General features: G+C 53.1%; 1 protein-coding gene across 2 annotated transcripts; it reads right to left on the reverse strand.

The window, feature by feature from the left end:
- Window positions 1-834: 834 nt before the first annotated feature.
- chd1 (chromodomain helicase DNA binding protein 1) lies at window positions 835-14,983 on the reverse strand. Of its 2 annotated transcripts, none has more exons than XM_030084636.1 (36): window positions 14,631-14,983; window positions 13,235-13,349; window positions 12,588-12,795; window positions 12,105-12,227; window positions 11,833-12,029; window positions 11,467-11,741; window positions 11,161-11,386; window positions 10,592-10,692; window positions 10,337-10,515; window positions 10,134-10,258; window positions 9,831-10,047; window positions 9,653-9,742; window positions 9,367-9,557; window positions 9,013-9,201; window positions 8,731-8,893; window positions 8,327-8,479; window positions 8,157-8,228; window positions 7,928-8,077; window positions 7,693-7,841; window positions 7,467-7,563; window positions 7,286-7,381; window positions 7,018-7,194; window positions 6,779-6,939; window positions 6,643-6,684; window positions 6,432-6,565; window positions 6,199-6,337; window positions 5,973-6,123; window positions 5,767-5,889; window positions 5,551-5,694; window positions 5,174-5,476; window positions 4,963-5,094; window positions 3,120-3,298; window positions 2,935-3,034; window positions 2,807-2,858; window positions 2,404-2,719; window positions 835-2,269 (listed from the first exon to the last, which is right to left on the reverse strand). In XM_030084636.1, the coding sequence occupies exons 2-36, from the start codon at window positions 13,285-13,287 to the stop codon at window positions 1,984-1,986; spliced, it is 5,493 nt and encodes a 1,830-aa protein (XP_029940496.1). In that variant the 5' UTR covers window positions 13,288-13,349; window positions 14,631-14,983; the 3' UTR covers window positions 835-1,983. The 2 variants fall into 2 exon arrangements, with proteins under 2 accessions (XP_029940496.1, XP_029940495.1); XM_030084635.1 differs by having other exon boundaries at window positions 4,963-5,097.
- Window positions 14,984-15,506: the final 523 nt, after the last annotated feature.

A 15,506-nucleotide genomic window follows, 5' to 3' on the forward strand; every position in this document is an offset into this window, starting at 1 on the left:
GCAGCTCCCAGCCCGACATCTGAAGCATCTACTTGGAGAAGGATGCAGGAGCTTGGCAGATGAGAAATCTTGAAGGTCAGCCTGGACTCTTCAGTCCACTGTAGTTTTGATTCTCTGGACGTCTTCGTGTGGTCGGTTAATGTGGGATGAACCTTCTGTACCACCCAGTAAGTCCAAGAGATGATCTTAGCTGCTTCTTAGGTTCAGGTCTTGGGATCATTTCTACCGCTTTGACCTTCTCCACCTGGGGTTTTTATCTCTCCCTTGCCAATCAGGGAACCCAGGTACCTCACCTCCTCTCTGGCCCTGGAGGATTTTACTGTACAGGCAGGTTCTGGAGCTACCTGCCAGGATCCTTTGCAAAGATCCAAGGTGGTAATGCTCTTGGCTTTGCCCGGTTTTTCCAAAAGTTCATCACTGAAAACGAGTCATAACCTGAAACCCGCCCCCCTCGTCCAATCAGAACGCTTCACAGCCCCCGCTGTTAAAGAGGATGTAATCCTTCGTTTTTCCCACGTAAACACCAAGCTCAGGAATAGAATTCAGACTAAACCAATTCCAAATTAAAAACATCTTCTAACCGGACTCAGTGAATTATAACTGTATATTATTTCTCAACTTTTGATTGATAAACACATAAATAAGATAAAGGCTGGTTTCTCAATTTTCAAATTCAGTCAAAGATTTAAAGTCTGTTCTGCTGATAAACAGAACATCAGCTGGATAAACTGAATTGTAACTTCCCAGCCTGAGAGCTTGTGGACATGCAGGTCCTCCGGCAGCCAGCAGGCGGCGCTGCGGCGCAGACGCTTCCAGAAAAACAGGACACCGGCGTGAAGAAGGTTTGTACGGGTGAGTACAGTGATTGATTTTTAATGGCTTCATAAACAACTATATAAAACAGCTCATAAAAATCCATGCACTTTCAGTGTAAATTCATTTGGAAATATAGAGGGAATCTATGTACAACAGTGAGAACCAGAACAGCGACTTCATTCAGTTGGCTGGTTCCACACACACTTGGCTGCATAGAAACATTGACATTATTATTATTATTGCCTACGTAGAAAAAAAAAAATCAAAGAAACAAAGTCTAGTTGGTTTAAGATCTACCAGCTGCTTCTACTGAGAGACGGCGGCCCGCTGCCGGGACCGAGCCCGGCGGCGAGGCGAGGCCGGGCGGCTCCGGATCCAAACGCGCCCAGAAAAAAAAAAACTAAGGACTTAGAGAGTTCAGCGAGACCTTTCCCTTTACCAAAAGTTACATTCTGAAGACCCATGATACAGAAGCTCGCTGGGAGAACGACAAAAAGCCTGAGTCGATGGGAAAGGAGAGTCCGAATAAATCCAAAAGCCTGAGGAAAAAGACCACCTTTTACTATTTTACAAAAAAAATGTACAGTCTTATTTAAGAAACAACATGATACAAGATGCTCTGAAAAATTCCACATGACCATTTTGTACAGCTAAGATATGTTATTAAATAATTCACACCTGGCGGAACAAAGGAAAACCTGCTGAGACATGAGAAATGCTGTATATGAGGTACTCCAGGCGGGGGCCCGGTTCGATCGCGGTGCGGCCGGCGGGGTCGCCGCCGTCTCACTCAACTAACACTTAAATAAGGTCGTCACAGGAAGCATGATGGCGACACACACACACACACACACACGCGCGCGCACGCAGACGGACAGACAGACACACACACATCCAGTGTCATGTGAGGCAGCACTCAGGGTCAACGTGTCCATTTCCAGAGTTTAAAAAAAAAAAAACAAAAAAAAAGTTTTACAAAAATAAGAAAAGACCTTGTGCTGCGCGGCGCCGAGCCGACACGGCCCCGCGGCGGCGGCGGCGGCGGCGGCAGCCGACGGCTCTTAAATAGAAAAATAAGCTCTGATTGGTTTCCTCCGACAGGCAGTCCTGTAAGGCCTCTGCTGTGTGGTGAGTCTATGGCTGCTACCGCAGACCCGGCAGCTCCTGCTATGTCTTGCGGCTGCTCCAGATCTGCTCCGGTGTGCTCTTGTGGTCCGACGAGTAGTCGAAGGGCGAGCGGTGCCCCATGGGCGAGCGCGAGTCGTAGGGCGAGCGCTGGTCCCGCGGCGAGCGCGGCCCGCTGGCCGACGCCCGCTGCTCCGCCTGCCAGTCCGAGTGGTAACGGTACGAGGAGCGGTGCTCCGCGTGGGAGTGGTCCTTCAGGTCCGGGCGGTGGTCTCTGCTGCCGCCGCGGTAGTCCTCCAGCTTCCTGTGCTTACTGTCGTTGTAGTATCTACACACACACACACACGCAAACACACACGCATTGCATTTTTAGAAAAGCATTGACTTCAATTTTTTTCCGCCATCTTGAAAACCACATCGATTTCAACCATGAGTGTTTTGTGTTGAGTTTTCTGTCCTCACCGGTCCCGGTCCCGGTCTCTGTCTCGGTCCCGGTCCCTGTCCCGATCCCGGTCTCGGTCCCTGTCCCGGTCCCGGTCCCGGTCTCTGCTGTCCGGCCTGTAGTGGTCTCGGTCTCGGTGGTCTTTGCCGTTGCTGAAGGAGGAGTAGGGTCTCTTCCTGGACTCCCCTCCGGCGGTCTTCCTGTGGGGCTCGGAGCTGGGCCGCTCCTTGGCGCCGCCGCCGTCGTGGTACCGGCCCGAGGGCGGGTGCCGGTCCGAGCTGTAGCTGTCCCGGCTGCTCTCGTCCTGGTGACAGTTGTCCTTCAGGCGCTCGATGTCTGGCGGAGGAAGCAGAGGGACGGAGGTGGGTGTGGACCGGTCCGTCTGGTCCTGAGGGTCTGCAGACGGACCGGGCCGGGGCTCACCTGCATGTTTGTAGCTGTGGGCGTTCAGACTTCTAGTGTTCTGCTCCAAGGCCTGCGGAGACGGACAATACCATCACCATCATCATCATCATCACCGCCGCCGCCATGCGGGTCTCCTCCAGACTCACCTGAGCGTTCTCCTGCCTCTTCTTGATTGCGTGCTTATAAAGTTTATGGAGTTTCCTGGCGTCGAACTCGGTGAACTTGGAAACAAATATCCACAGGTTTCTGCGGGGGAAACGTCACGGCGTTAAATCTAACGGCGAAAACCGAACGGCTGCGAGGAGAAGAGCGGTACACGAAGCGCACTGACTTCCTCCACTGCTTGATCTGGTCGGGGTTGGAGTACTCCTTCAGGCACTCGGTGATGTGGTCCCCGATCTTGATGAGACACTGCCGGGTGTGTTCCAGCTGCTCCCGCTCCGACAGGCCCTTCTCCGGCCGGTCCAGCTGCTTCAGGGCGGCCTTCACGGGACGCATCCTCTCCTTGCACTGCAACACCCAGCAAAACGCCGCCCGTCAGTCACACCAGGAGCACAACGGGCAGAGAAGCAGAGGACCGAGAGAACCGCGGGAATCTGATGGATGGAGACTACACAGACCTTTGAGGTGAGGGCGAAGTAGAGATGAGGATCTTTAATGTGTTGAATTGAATTTTTGGATGATTACAGTCGTTTCTCATGATGCAAACCAGAAAGTCTTTAAAGACACTCGGTTTCTTTCCCACAGTTTGAAGACAGTGAAGCAGGCAGTACCTCTGCCTCACTGCAGGGGGCAGTGCTGAGCAGAACAAACATCAAAATAAACTCTAAATGCTCCATATTCCTCTAATTTTCCGTTTTTTGTTGATGGCAAGTCTCATGTTCTTAAGTTTAATGAACTCACACATGCCAAAATAAACTAGCAATAGAATTTATCATCCTTTTTGTATTTTTGAAAACACATTTCACAATAAAAAATGTTTAGGGGAAGAAACTGGTGTTTAAAAAAAAACTAGAACTTTCAAAAGATTAACTTTCCCCAAACAAGATTAATCACATTATTTCCATAGTTAATCACGCTTTGAACTGCACATTTTAAATGTTGTTGTTTTGATTTGAAGGCTGTTTTCAGTCCATAACATAAATCGTAAAGCATCCATCAGTCCAGAAAATCAGCTATGAAGTTAAAGGTGCCTTAAGGAGTTTGCACGTTTTATGCGAAACAGCGCCCCCTGCAGGCCTTGGGCGTAACGCAGCTTAGTGAAAAACTCGTCCCTGTGGCTCGCGTGCATGGAAGACGGGGACTCCGTCTTCGCTCGTTTAGTAGCGCTCAAGTAAGATTTAAGTTTCTTCTACCTGGTGGGTCTGTGTGGAGCTGTGGCAGTGCTAGAAGCCAGTCTGTTCTTACTTTCTGGAAGCTCCTGCTCAGTTGTTGCTCACTAAGCATCTGGCGGAGTAATGGCGGACAAATCGAAACCTATCCAGCCGGAGCGAGCATTACGTCATTCCTTTCAAATTCTCCCCCAAAAAACTCTGGTGCCGGACCGGCACTGTGACTTTCAAGTGACAATTTAGCGCTGTTAGAGGTACTTATAATGAATATCTCAGAGCACATTGTACACATCATTAAAAATGCGGAACATATTTATGGTGGAAAATAAGTATTTTTAAGGTTGTAAAACTCCTTAATGCACCTTTAAATTTAAAGTCATTGCTGAAGTTTCAGCATCACGACTTCTTGCAGCCGCCGATTTCTGACCAGAGCGTCTTGATCGGGAATCGGACACAGAGAAAGAATTTCCTTTTTAACCTTGTTGGCAGTTTTTTTCAAAATAAAGTGTCATGTAGATCAACTTAATGAAATGTTAAAAATACAGTTTTCAAACTGAGAAAAAGCCCTAGGTCTAATAATGTAATCACATAATATCACGATTTTTAAATCATGATTAATCAACTACGATTTAAAAAATTGATCCTTAGTCATTCCTACATTAATTAATCATTTTCTAATGTGATTAACTAACAGCCCTAAAAAAAACTAGACATTTGAACAGTGTTTTCTTCTGCCTGTGATACTTTAATGTGTGTAGGATTAATATTTCTGATGTGAGTGTTGGAAGCTTCAGTGCAGAGGAGTGACTGGACGGGGGTGACGGGGGGTGACGGGGGACGCACCACGCTGAAGGTCCTCTGGTCCAGCTCCTCGGACTCCTCGGACACGGGGACGGGCTCGCCGCTGGCCGTGATGTGAAGCGGCCCGTCGGACGGCTTCTTGGCCCGCTCCCGGGCTTCGGGCTTGACGTCGTTCTGCTGGACGGGAGCGAAGGATTCAGTCAGACCGAGTCCGAGGATCAGGTGACCCCGGCGCTCGCGGCGGCGTCCTCACCTTGTCCAGGCTGTCCTCCTGTTTATGGACGGCCTCCAGCGGCTTCGCCTCCTTCTTCTCCTTCGGCTCCTTCGTCTCTTTCAGGTCGAAGCTCTCCTCCTTCTTCTCCTTCTTTCCATCCTTCTTGATCTCTTTTTCTTTGGGCTCCCTCTCGCCGGCCGAAGACAGCTCCTCCTGCTCGGGCTCCTCCTCCTCCTCCTCGTCCTCGTCGTTGTAGTCGTCGTCTTCGTCGTCCTCCTCCTCCTTCAGCGCCGGCCGGTCGGCTCGGCCTCGTCTGCTCGGAGTCTTGGCCGGCGCCGTTTCCTGGAGGACGGGAACAAGTCGGGTGAGGAGGTGAAGAGAGCCGAGCCGAGCCGAGCCGAGGCGGGCCGACCTACCTTCTCCTCCTCCATCTCGTCCTCGTCGTCCGACCTCTTGTCGGACTGCAGGTCGGAGGACGGGCTCTTCATCACCTCGTCCATCTTGGGAGGCTTCACAGTTTTGCTTTTCTTGTTTCGGGGTTTCCTCTTTCGTGAGTTGGCCTGCGGACATCGAGAGGGGTTCAGAGGTTCTGGTTTTGTCAGCGCGAGGACTGGAGTGGCGCCGAGACTTACGCCGCCGGCCAGTTTCTGAGCCTCCTTCTTGGCCAGGTCTTTGCTCAGTAGCTTGATGAGGTAGTCTGCTCGGGTCTGCAGCTGCTTGGCCTGCGGCTTCTTATCGGGGTCGTCCGGTAGAAGCTGTTTCCACACAGCAGGACGTTAAAATGACAGAATCCTGCAGAGCAGCGGTGGAAGGAGGCCTGAGCGGAGTCTGGACTCACCTTGTGAGTGAGGTTGAGGTCTGGATCCATCTTGATCATCTCCCAGCTGCCGTAGCCGTACTCGTAGATTCCTATCAGCAGGCTGGAGTCGTCCTCCTTCCCCCACTCGATGTCGAAGTGGGCCGCCTTCGAGTGGCACGGAATCATATACCTGAACACACGGCATGCAGTTCAACGCACGAGCCACGTGCGACGCGAAGCGGGACGGGAGGGGGGCGGGGCTTACTTCTTCCTCTCCTCGGGGTCGGCGGGAATGGCCTTGTGGAGCGGCGCCAGCTCCTCTTCGTGGGAGATGACGAGCTTGGCGTTGACCTGGACCCCGGAGATCCTGAAGGTGGGACCTTTCACCTTCCCTCTCCTGCCCCCTGGTGGCCACAGTGTGGAAACACATGAGCGCCTTCACATCTCTTGATGGTTCAACACGAAACAAACCCAGCCCGGCGAGAAAGCTCCGCCTACCTGAAGTCTTCTCCGGCCCGCAGGGGTTCTCCCGTAACGTTCTCACACAGCCGTTGTGAACCGTCTCTGCCAAACGTTTCAGGTCGTGCTCGGATTTGTCCACCAGCTCCGCGTCCCGAGCTATAGCGTCCAGCCTGAGGGGAATCGAACCGTCAGCAGGCTGGAGAAACACACGTCTGAAGACCGGACGGGAGGACGGCGGCAGACTCACCTCTCCAGTGGTCCCCCAAACTTTTTGTAGCTCTTGACAAACCTGTGAGGTTGTTTACAGACGCATTAGGAGGGAACACTGACAACTTCACCAACACACACACACACACACACACACACGCGCAGCGGTGCATCACCGTCGGATCTCAGCGTCACTGAATCCTTTAATGTTCTCTCGTGGAATGGTCCGAGGCCGTCCCCGCTTCTTCGGCCTCTTCCGGTCTGAGGGCGAGTCGCTGTCGGAGCCGGAGTACCTCCTGCTCCTGCTGAGGCGGCCCTCGCTGGCGTTGAAGCTGATCTGTTAAAGCAAACCGATCCGGATCACACGCCTGTCCCGCAGTCCCCTGCGTCGGCGGCGGACGGCGGCGCTCCGTACCTGCTTGGCGCAGTTCCTCATGCGGGGCAGCATGTAGATCTCCTCCAGCTCCTTCTGCCGCTCCTCCTCCTCCATCCTCCGCCGCTGCTCCTCGGGAATGATGTCGTCCCAGCTGCGCTGGCTCCGCTCCGAGTCGATGTCGATGTCTTCGTCCTCCATCATGGTGAAGTTGGCCACCTGTGGGAGACGGAGCGGCACACCTCAGTCAGCGCCGAAACCTTCAGGACACTCTGAAACTTGAAAAAAAATTTAAAAAATCATCTCCTACCTTAAACTGCGACAGCAGCTCCTCTCCCACCGTGGAGGGTCCGGGGTCGTTCTCCCTGGTTTCAGCTCTTTTCAGGATCTCGTCGATGTCCATTTCCTACAGGAAGGAAGCGTCCGATTTGACTGATATTCCGTCTTTCTGTGCCGTTCCGCCAGTTCTCGGAGCAGGAGGACACACACACCTGAGGCTCCTGCTCTTCTCCCTCCGGCTCCTTGAAGAGCTCCTCGGCGCCAAACTTCAGGATGGCAGAGAGCTCCTCTTTGTTGAACGGCGCAGAGCTGAGAATGAAAAACACACCTTCAAGTCAGACGACGTGGCCAACGGGCCGAGAGCTTTAAGAAGAAGAAGAAAAACTGATCGAAAAGCCATAAAAACAGCCCCGTGTCGGCTGAAACTCCGTCACTTGCCTGGACGGAGCCGCCCCGGTGTGCAGGACGGTTTTCCCCGTGGTGTCCATCCTCTGGATGACCAGGTGGTCCAGCACCATCTTCTTCTTGGCCCTCTCGATGATGTCCTCCTCCACCGAGCCCTTGGTCACCAGGCGGTAGATGTTCACCTGCGGGTTCCGCCGGCAGACGCGCGGCGGTCAGCGGCGGGGATCGAACCGGCTCTCGGTGGTGGTGGGACTCGTGCGGCGCTCACCTGTCTCTTCTGGCCGATCCTGTGCGCCCTGGCCTGGGCCTGCAGGTCGTTCTGGGGGTTCCAGTCCGAGTCGAAGATCACCACCGTGTCGGCCGACGCCAGGTTGATTCCCAGGCCGCCGGCCCGCGTCGACAGCAGGAAGCAGAAGTCCTGCACACAGGAAACTTTCAGGACGCCGCCCACTCTGACGAGTCTGGAGCAGGAAGGAGCGGCGGCGGCGGCGCCGTACCTCCGAGCCCTCGGCGTTAAAATGATCCAGCGCCTGCTTCCTCATCTCCCCTTTGATGGAGCCGTCCAGCCTCTGCAGACGAGCAAAAACAAGAAACGGGTCAAGCACGTTCCCGGATGAGAGCGGCGAGCGGCGTGCCGGTCTGTCCCATCGGAGCGGCGCGGATCCACCTGGAACAGGAACTGCCGGCTCTTCAGGTAGTCGGCCAGGATATCCAGCATCCGGACCATCTGGGAGAAGATGAGCACCCGGTGGCCTCGCTCCTTCAGACGCACCAGCAGCTTGTCCAGCAGCACCAGCTTCCCACTGCTGCGGATCAGTTGCTGCCGAAGGAGGGAGAAAGATGTTCAGCTGGTGAATAAACGGTGAAACTGTGTAATCCATTTCAAAACGCAGAGTGCGGAAGGTTCAAAGGTTCGTTTATCGCCAGTGACGATGAAGTAAAAACCATTCACGTTTCCGCATGTGCTCAGGTCCCGGCACAATAAAACGGAGCAATAAAAGATAAGAGCAACTGAAACGCAGACCAAAGCCAATCCTCAGAGTCTCCCGTTCAGGACCCTGAAGAACCAACCTGCAGCGCTTCGGCCCGGTTGAGGAACTCGTTGTCCTCCGGAGGCTTGATGAGATAGCAGTGGTTACAGCACTTCTTCAGCTCCATCATGATGTTGAGGAAGCCCGACGTGCTGCCTTTGGTACCTTTGCTCAGAGCTTTGTAGTTTCTGGTCAGGATCCATCTGAGACACACACACAGACACACACACACACATTAGGACCAGATCCAGAAGATTTCCCGTTTCTCTCTGGATTCTGTCAGCTGGAATCCATCAGCTTCCGAGAGAGAAGCACTCCGTACTTGTAATACTGTTTCTGGATGGCGCTCATCTCCACCCGGAGGATCTGCTCCACCTTGGCCGGGAGCGACTTCTCCACGTCCTTCTTGACTCTGCGCAGCAGGAACGGCTCCAGCTCTTTGTGCAGGCTGGTGTAACCCGAGTCCCGGCCTTTCCCGTGCTCCTCCTCGAACAGCTCCCAGGAGTGAAACCTGCACAGCGGACGGCAAAAGTCCATCAGGATCGAGACGCTGATGGTTCACCGTTTAGCATGAAGCTCGGTTATCAAACATTCAGACGGACCAGCAGCAGTTTTCCTGGATTTTTCTCGAGCCAAGTCAAATCAGAGAGAGAGAGAGAGAGAGAGAGAGGTTTACTTCTCTGGCATGATGAAGTGCAGCAGCGACCACAGCTCCTTCAGAGAGTTCTGCAGCGGCGTTCCCGTGATCAGCAGCCTGTGGTTGGACTTGAAGTCGATCATGGTCTTGTAGAGGAGCGAGTCGTCGTTTTTGAGCCGATGGGCCTCGTCCACGCCGATGAAGGCCCAGTTCACGTTGCCCAGAAAGGACTGGAAACACACACAAACACACACACACACACAGTTAAAACAGTGACACGTGATGAGGAAAGCAGGAGAGGGGATTTGGTGGAGCAGCGGCCGACCTTGTCTTTGAGCAGGATCTCGTACGTGGTGAGCAGGATGTTGAATTTCAGCCTCTTGCTGTGGGCGTGCATCCACTCGTGAGTTCTGATCTGAAAGAGCAGAAAGCCACACGTCTGGATCGCGCTTCGCTCTCCGCCCGCCGCGAACCCCCCCGACCCGAGCCGAGCCGAAACGCACCATGTTCCTGCTGCTGATGTCTCCCAGGTAGACCACCACGTTCATCTGGGGCGCCCACAGCTGGATCTCCCTCTGCCAGGAGGTGAGCGTGGACAGGGGGACCACCAGCAGGAAGGGCCCGTACAGCTGGTGCTCGTGGAACAGGTAGTTGAGGAAGGAGATGGTCTGGATGGTCTTCCCCAGACCCATCTCGTCCGCCAGGATGCAGCTGTTGCCTCTGTGCAGGAGGACAGGGCGGCAGGTCAGACGGCGGGCAGGTGAAGCTCTGAGAAAATGGCGTTCGGGGATCACGGCGTGTCGTACTTGCACCAGGAGTGGGCCATCCAGTTCAGACTGTCCAGCTGGTAGTCTCGGAGCTCCAGCCCGTCGTGGCCGATGTACGACGGCTGCTTCTTCATGGGCACGAACCGGGGCCTCTGCTTCAGCACCTGGCGGGAGAGAAGCGGCGGTTCTGACGGCTCGCTGCTTTTTAAACGGCCCACCCCGGGGAGGCAGCGCAGACCCACCTTGCATTCTCTGAAGGGAATGGTCTTGGACTGGTTCCGGCTCATGTAGTCGTCGATGCACTTCTGGAACTTCTTGGCGATCAGGGCGCCGTCCTCCCAGCTGCACTCCGAGTACGGCAAGCCCTGCCACTTGCACAGGTAGTCCGGGAAGCCCGCCGCCGACTTCTGGTTCGAATGCCCTGCTCACAGACGGTCCGTCATCAATGAACTGACACCGAACTGCGGAGAGACGGTTAAAGGAGGAGGACGCTGTACCTATGATCCGCTCCACCAGCTGGTACTGAGAGTGCAGGTCGTCCATCAGCTCCTCCTGACAGTTGAAGTATTCTATGTCTTCTGGTGACGCTGCCTTTAGCCTGTGGTGACAAGAACAGCTTTTCACTCCAGATCTTTCCTCGATCATCACGAGAGAGCAAACACTTGAGGAGATTATGGGAAAACATATGGAATCTTTTAGCTTCGTAAGTCCAGTTGGAGCTCCAGAACCGTCTGTGAAGACGTTCCTCAGCTCCTCACAACCTCCTCACACACTCTCAGCTCTTTCTGCTGCACCTTTTTAAAGCTTGCAGACACTTTTCTGTGAGTCTGTAGCAGCTTTTTGTAGTCATACAGTGACATCTAGTGGCCACAGATGATAAGGATCACCACATCTAAACAGTTTCTTACAATAACGTTTAATATAAACCGCATGAGGAGCTGAGCAGCTACAAAGTCCATCAAAAAGATGAGGGAGAAACGCTGACACACGATTCTCTGACTTAACGATCTCCCCTGATCAGAAGCTGAAACACTGACGGATGTGAATCAGTCACAGCGGCTCGTACCATTTCTTCCGCTCCTGTTCCTTCTTCTTGAAGTTGTCCAGCTTCTTCATGCCCTTGACGTTCTGGAGCTTGAGCGTCTCCTCCGTCTCCCACGTGTTGTGGATGTGGGCCCAGTTCTTCCACTTGATCAGATACTGGACCTCTCCGGCCTCCTTGTTGGGGTTGAAGTTGGCGTTGGGGTCTCCGTCTGCTTCGATGGCGTACACCGTCGTCACACTTCCAGTTGCTGGAAAGAGAATTTGTTGACAGAAATCAGACCAAACCAGCCGGACCGGGAGCTTCCACAGCCACGTCACGGGAATTTACCTCTCTTCCTTCCTATCCGGCCTTCCATCACTCGCTCCAGGGTCTCGAACTCGTCCTCCTCGGGCTGCGGCACGTCTTCCCCCAGAACCTCCACCAGGTCGTCCGAGTCCGTCTTCAGCTCTTCGTCCTCCTTGTAGCTGATGTTGACGGTGGCCTGCCGCCGAGGCCCGGCAGACGCCACCTTCTTGTAGTTCTCGTCATCGTCGTCTGAGGACGAACATTTCTGGCTCTTCTTTTTCGGCACGCTGCTTTTCTTTCCATTACGGAAATTCATCCTGAGACACGAAGCAAACGGAACATTTCCAAGAGGCTTCAGATGTGAGGAGCGGCACTGAGAGAGCCGTGAAACAATCAGCGGACACTCACTTGGTTGGAGGTTTTCTGCTTTTGATTTTGTGACTCGGCTCGTAGTCCGACGCCGTCTCGTCGCTGTTGTCCTCCGCTGATGAGTCGGATCCTGACCCGCTCCCGGAGCCCGACCCCGATCCCGAGTCGGAGGAGCCAGAGTTTTTTCTCCTTTTGGATCCGCTTGATGAATCTGATTCGTCGCTGCTTGATGAGTCCTGCGCGGAAACAACGCAGAGCGTCAGAAACGGAGACGAACGAGGCTTTAAATCCAGACGCTTTCCTGAACGAACCTCATCAGATCCGCTGTTGGAGGAGCTCTGCCGCTGCTGCTGCTGCTGCTGCTGCTGAAGCTGCTGTTTCCTGAGCATGGCAGATCTCTGCACTGCGAGGATGCTGGGGTTTGCCTTCCAGAACTGAAATCAATACACAATCGCATCAGTCCAAAAAGGCTGAAGCCGGCGCGGAAGCGTCGCATGACGACTGTGACAATAACTGATTGATTCAGGTTCACGGCTGCAGAGTGCCGATCTGATCCAGCTCAGAGTGAAGGCAGGTTCAGCTCTTCACACACAGAGACGCACTCACTCACATTCAGTCACCATCTAATGAAAAATGCATGCTTTAAAACTAAACACGGCTCGGGGAGAACATGCAAACTCCACACTATAACACTGATCACCAGAACATGAGAATTACAGTCTGTTTGCAGGGAGGATTTCAACACTGTTCACTAGTTTACAAACTGTCCGTCTCAACTTTGGCTCATGTCGTACCTCGGCTCCGTCGATGTTTGACTTATTTGGTTGGTCCATCTTTTCCTTGGACTTCTCTGTGTCTGAATCCGAGTGGCTGCCGGAGTCTGAGCCGCTTCCTGAGTCGCTGCTTCCTGATTGGCTGCTGCTGCTGGAGGAGCTGGAGCTGGAGCCTGAGCCAGACCCTGAGGCCGAACCCGACCCAGAACCGGACTCATCATCAGAATTACTGTCGCACAGGGAAAGGAAAACACGGCAATTTAGCTTCGACTGGCATGTGGCTGCTTCACGCAGGCTGATTCTGACAACAGGGCACACAAACTTACACTGACCACAGACATGAACGTCCTGACAGGTTTGTTGTTGTTTACATGTTGACATGGGTTGCAGGTAAAGAAAGTCAGCTGAATAGTTAGAGCCCCCTCTTTCTGGACATTAGTTCTCATCCTTTACATTATCTTGTTGACTATTTTGACTGCACATTGTATTTGCCATTATGTACAGCATAGCAGCTGTTTAAAATTTGTTCATATTATTTATTATTCATTCTTCTGTCTTGTAAGTGGAGTCACTGCTTCCTGAAGGTTTCGTGTTGTCTGCCAGCTGTACAGACGGCGCTCATGTCTGAGGTCAGAAGTGTTTTCCTGACAGGTGATGGGTGAGGATACCTGGATTCTCCACTGCTGTTGCTCACACTTTCATCCTCACTGCGTCCAGCCATGCTGAAACCCACAGTACACACTTCCTCCAACAGCCTGTAGTATTATCTTCCACGTGATTAATCTGGAGGAAAGACAAGGTGATAGATAACATTAGAGAATGCTGGATGGAATGGGCTGCATTCACTGAGGCTGTCCTCAGTATTATGACTTGATCACAAAGTGTGACAAAAACAGAACGAAACACGAGTCGTACAGTCAAATTAATTAAACGCAGACTTAGCCAGCTGAACAAACATCATTACTATGATCTATCGAAGGCGTTCATGTCTTCTGCTCCAGCCTGTGTCAGTGATCTGGAGACAGGCAGAGCAGATGGACTGGAGCTCACTGCAGAGGCCTTCAGGCCTGCTCCATCCAGCGGCTTTCCCAGCCTCCGCAAGCCCCGAGAAACGCTCAAAAGCAGACACACAGCGCCCAAAAATGTCCCGCAGAGGACGGCTGGTGTCCTGCAGGGGACAGACTGACGTCCACATCAGGTCTCAGGCGTCCCGAGCGGGTTCCTGCTGCAGTTCGTTTAGCTTGTAGCATTAGCATGTAGCGGCTAGTTGACGGCTCGTTAGCTGTTGGCGGGTTAGCGGGGATGAATGCGGAGCACCGCGGACAGCCGCGGGATCGAGCCCCGGTTTAACCCGAGGACCCGCCGCCGGATCCCGGTCCGAACCGAGAGCCAGCGGCCGGGTCCCGGTCCAAAACCGAGAACCAGCCGCAGGATCCCGGTCCAGACCGAGAATAAATGAGCAGTATTGTGAGCGCATCACCGCACAGTGAGCGTGTTATTACCGCGGGACAGCCGCTCTCTGCACTGTTTGTTAGCTCCTTATGTCATTTTTCTGGGTGAGGGAACCATAAAACCATAAAATCACCGGCCCGCGGTCTGTAGCCAGGGCCCGGGTCTGCGACCCGGGTCCAAACACTGGATTCGGTCCATTTATTACAACTATTATTGATGAGTGTGTGTGAGTGTGTGTGTAGTAAACAAGCAGAGTGAAGCAGCTAGCTTGAGTGAGACACGAGGCTAGCTGGAGGCTAACACAGGGAGCAAAGTTTGCGGATGGAGGCTGTGCGGTGTTTTTACTTTCTGCTCCGCTGCTCCGCGGTTCGGCTTCACCCCTCTATGTAAATGAAAGCAGAGGGTTTAATCCTCCGGGGCTCGCGGCTGAGGCGCGGAGCGGCTCTCCAGCCCAGCTCCCCGGAGCAGCGCTCTAACTTCTCCCTCTTCCATCTTGTTTTCCTCCGCTCTCTTCTCGCGGCTTTTACTCATCAACATGCAGCTTTAGCTCACTTTTCCCCCGCAGCCCGCAGCTAACTCCGGCTGCATGTGTCCGCCGCGCGGTCGCCTTACCGGAGAAGCTCCACGGAGACGGCTTTAAAACCCGCTTTCCCCTCCGGAAGAGTCCTTTCTTCTATTATTCAGGCGGCGAGCCTCCGCCGACAGCTAGCCGTCCGCTGCTAGCTAGCTCTCCCGGTCCGGGAGCGCAGCCCCGAACAACTCAGCCCGGTGGAACCGCTCAAATCCCGCTCCTTCCCCCGGTCAACAGTTCAGTTAGTCCCCGGTCCTTCGGTTCAGATGTACGGAAAGAGTCCTCCCAGTCGTTCAGCACCGAGTACACAGAGCTGGCATTTCAGTTCAGGGTCCTCCGACAACCGGCCTCCGCCATGACGCCGTAGGGTTCACTCCACTAGGAAAGCCCGGACAGTGACGTAACGGCGGGGCAAATCCTCACCGCAGCGCCGGTGGTGCTCCGGCTGACTCCCCAGACACATTCACCCATCCGGCAGCACATTCACCCATCCGGCAGCACATTCATCCATCTATGCAACACATTTATCCATCCGATGATGCATTTATCCATCTACATTCATCCATCTGACAGTGTATTTATTCATTTATACAGGCATATATCATACATACACACATTTATCCATCAACAACACATCTGTTCACCCATACAGCACATCCATACATATTGCTCATAAAGTTGTATCAGGTGACTAAACATCATGTTTTTATTCACTTTTCGACATCTTCTTTTCACCGACACAGTTTTTTAAATCATGTTTGGAACGAACACTGAGAGACCTCTTCAGTTTTTTTTTTTTTTTTGTTTTCGTACTAAGAACATGAATTATAAAGTCCCTAAATAAATCAAATTAATTTTCACACTTTAAATATATTATAATTATATTTATTCTGAAAATTCTGTTGAGCTGTAGAGTC

Source organism: Salarias fasciatus (assembly GCF_902148845.1).
Source record: "Salarias fasciatus chromosome 7 unlocalized genomic scaffold, fSalaFa1.1 super_scaffold_4, whole genome shotgun sequence".
Taxonomy (NCBI): domain Eukaryota; kingdom Metazoa; phylum Chordata; class Actinopteri; order Blenniiformes; family Blenniidae; genus Salarias; species Salarias fasciatus.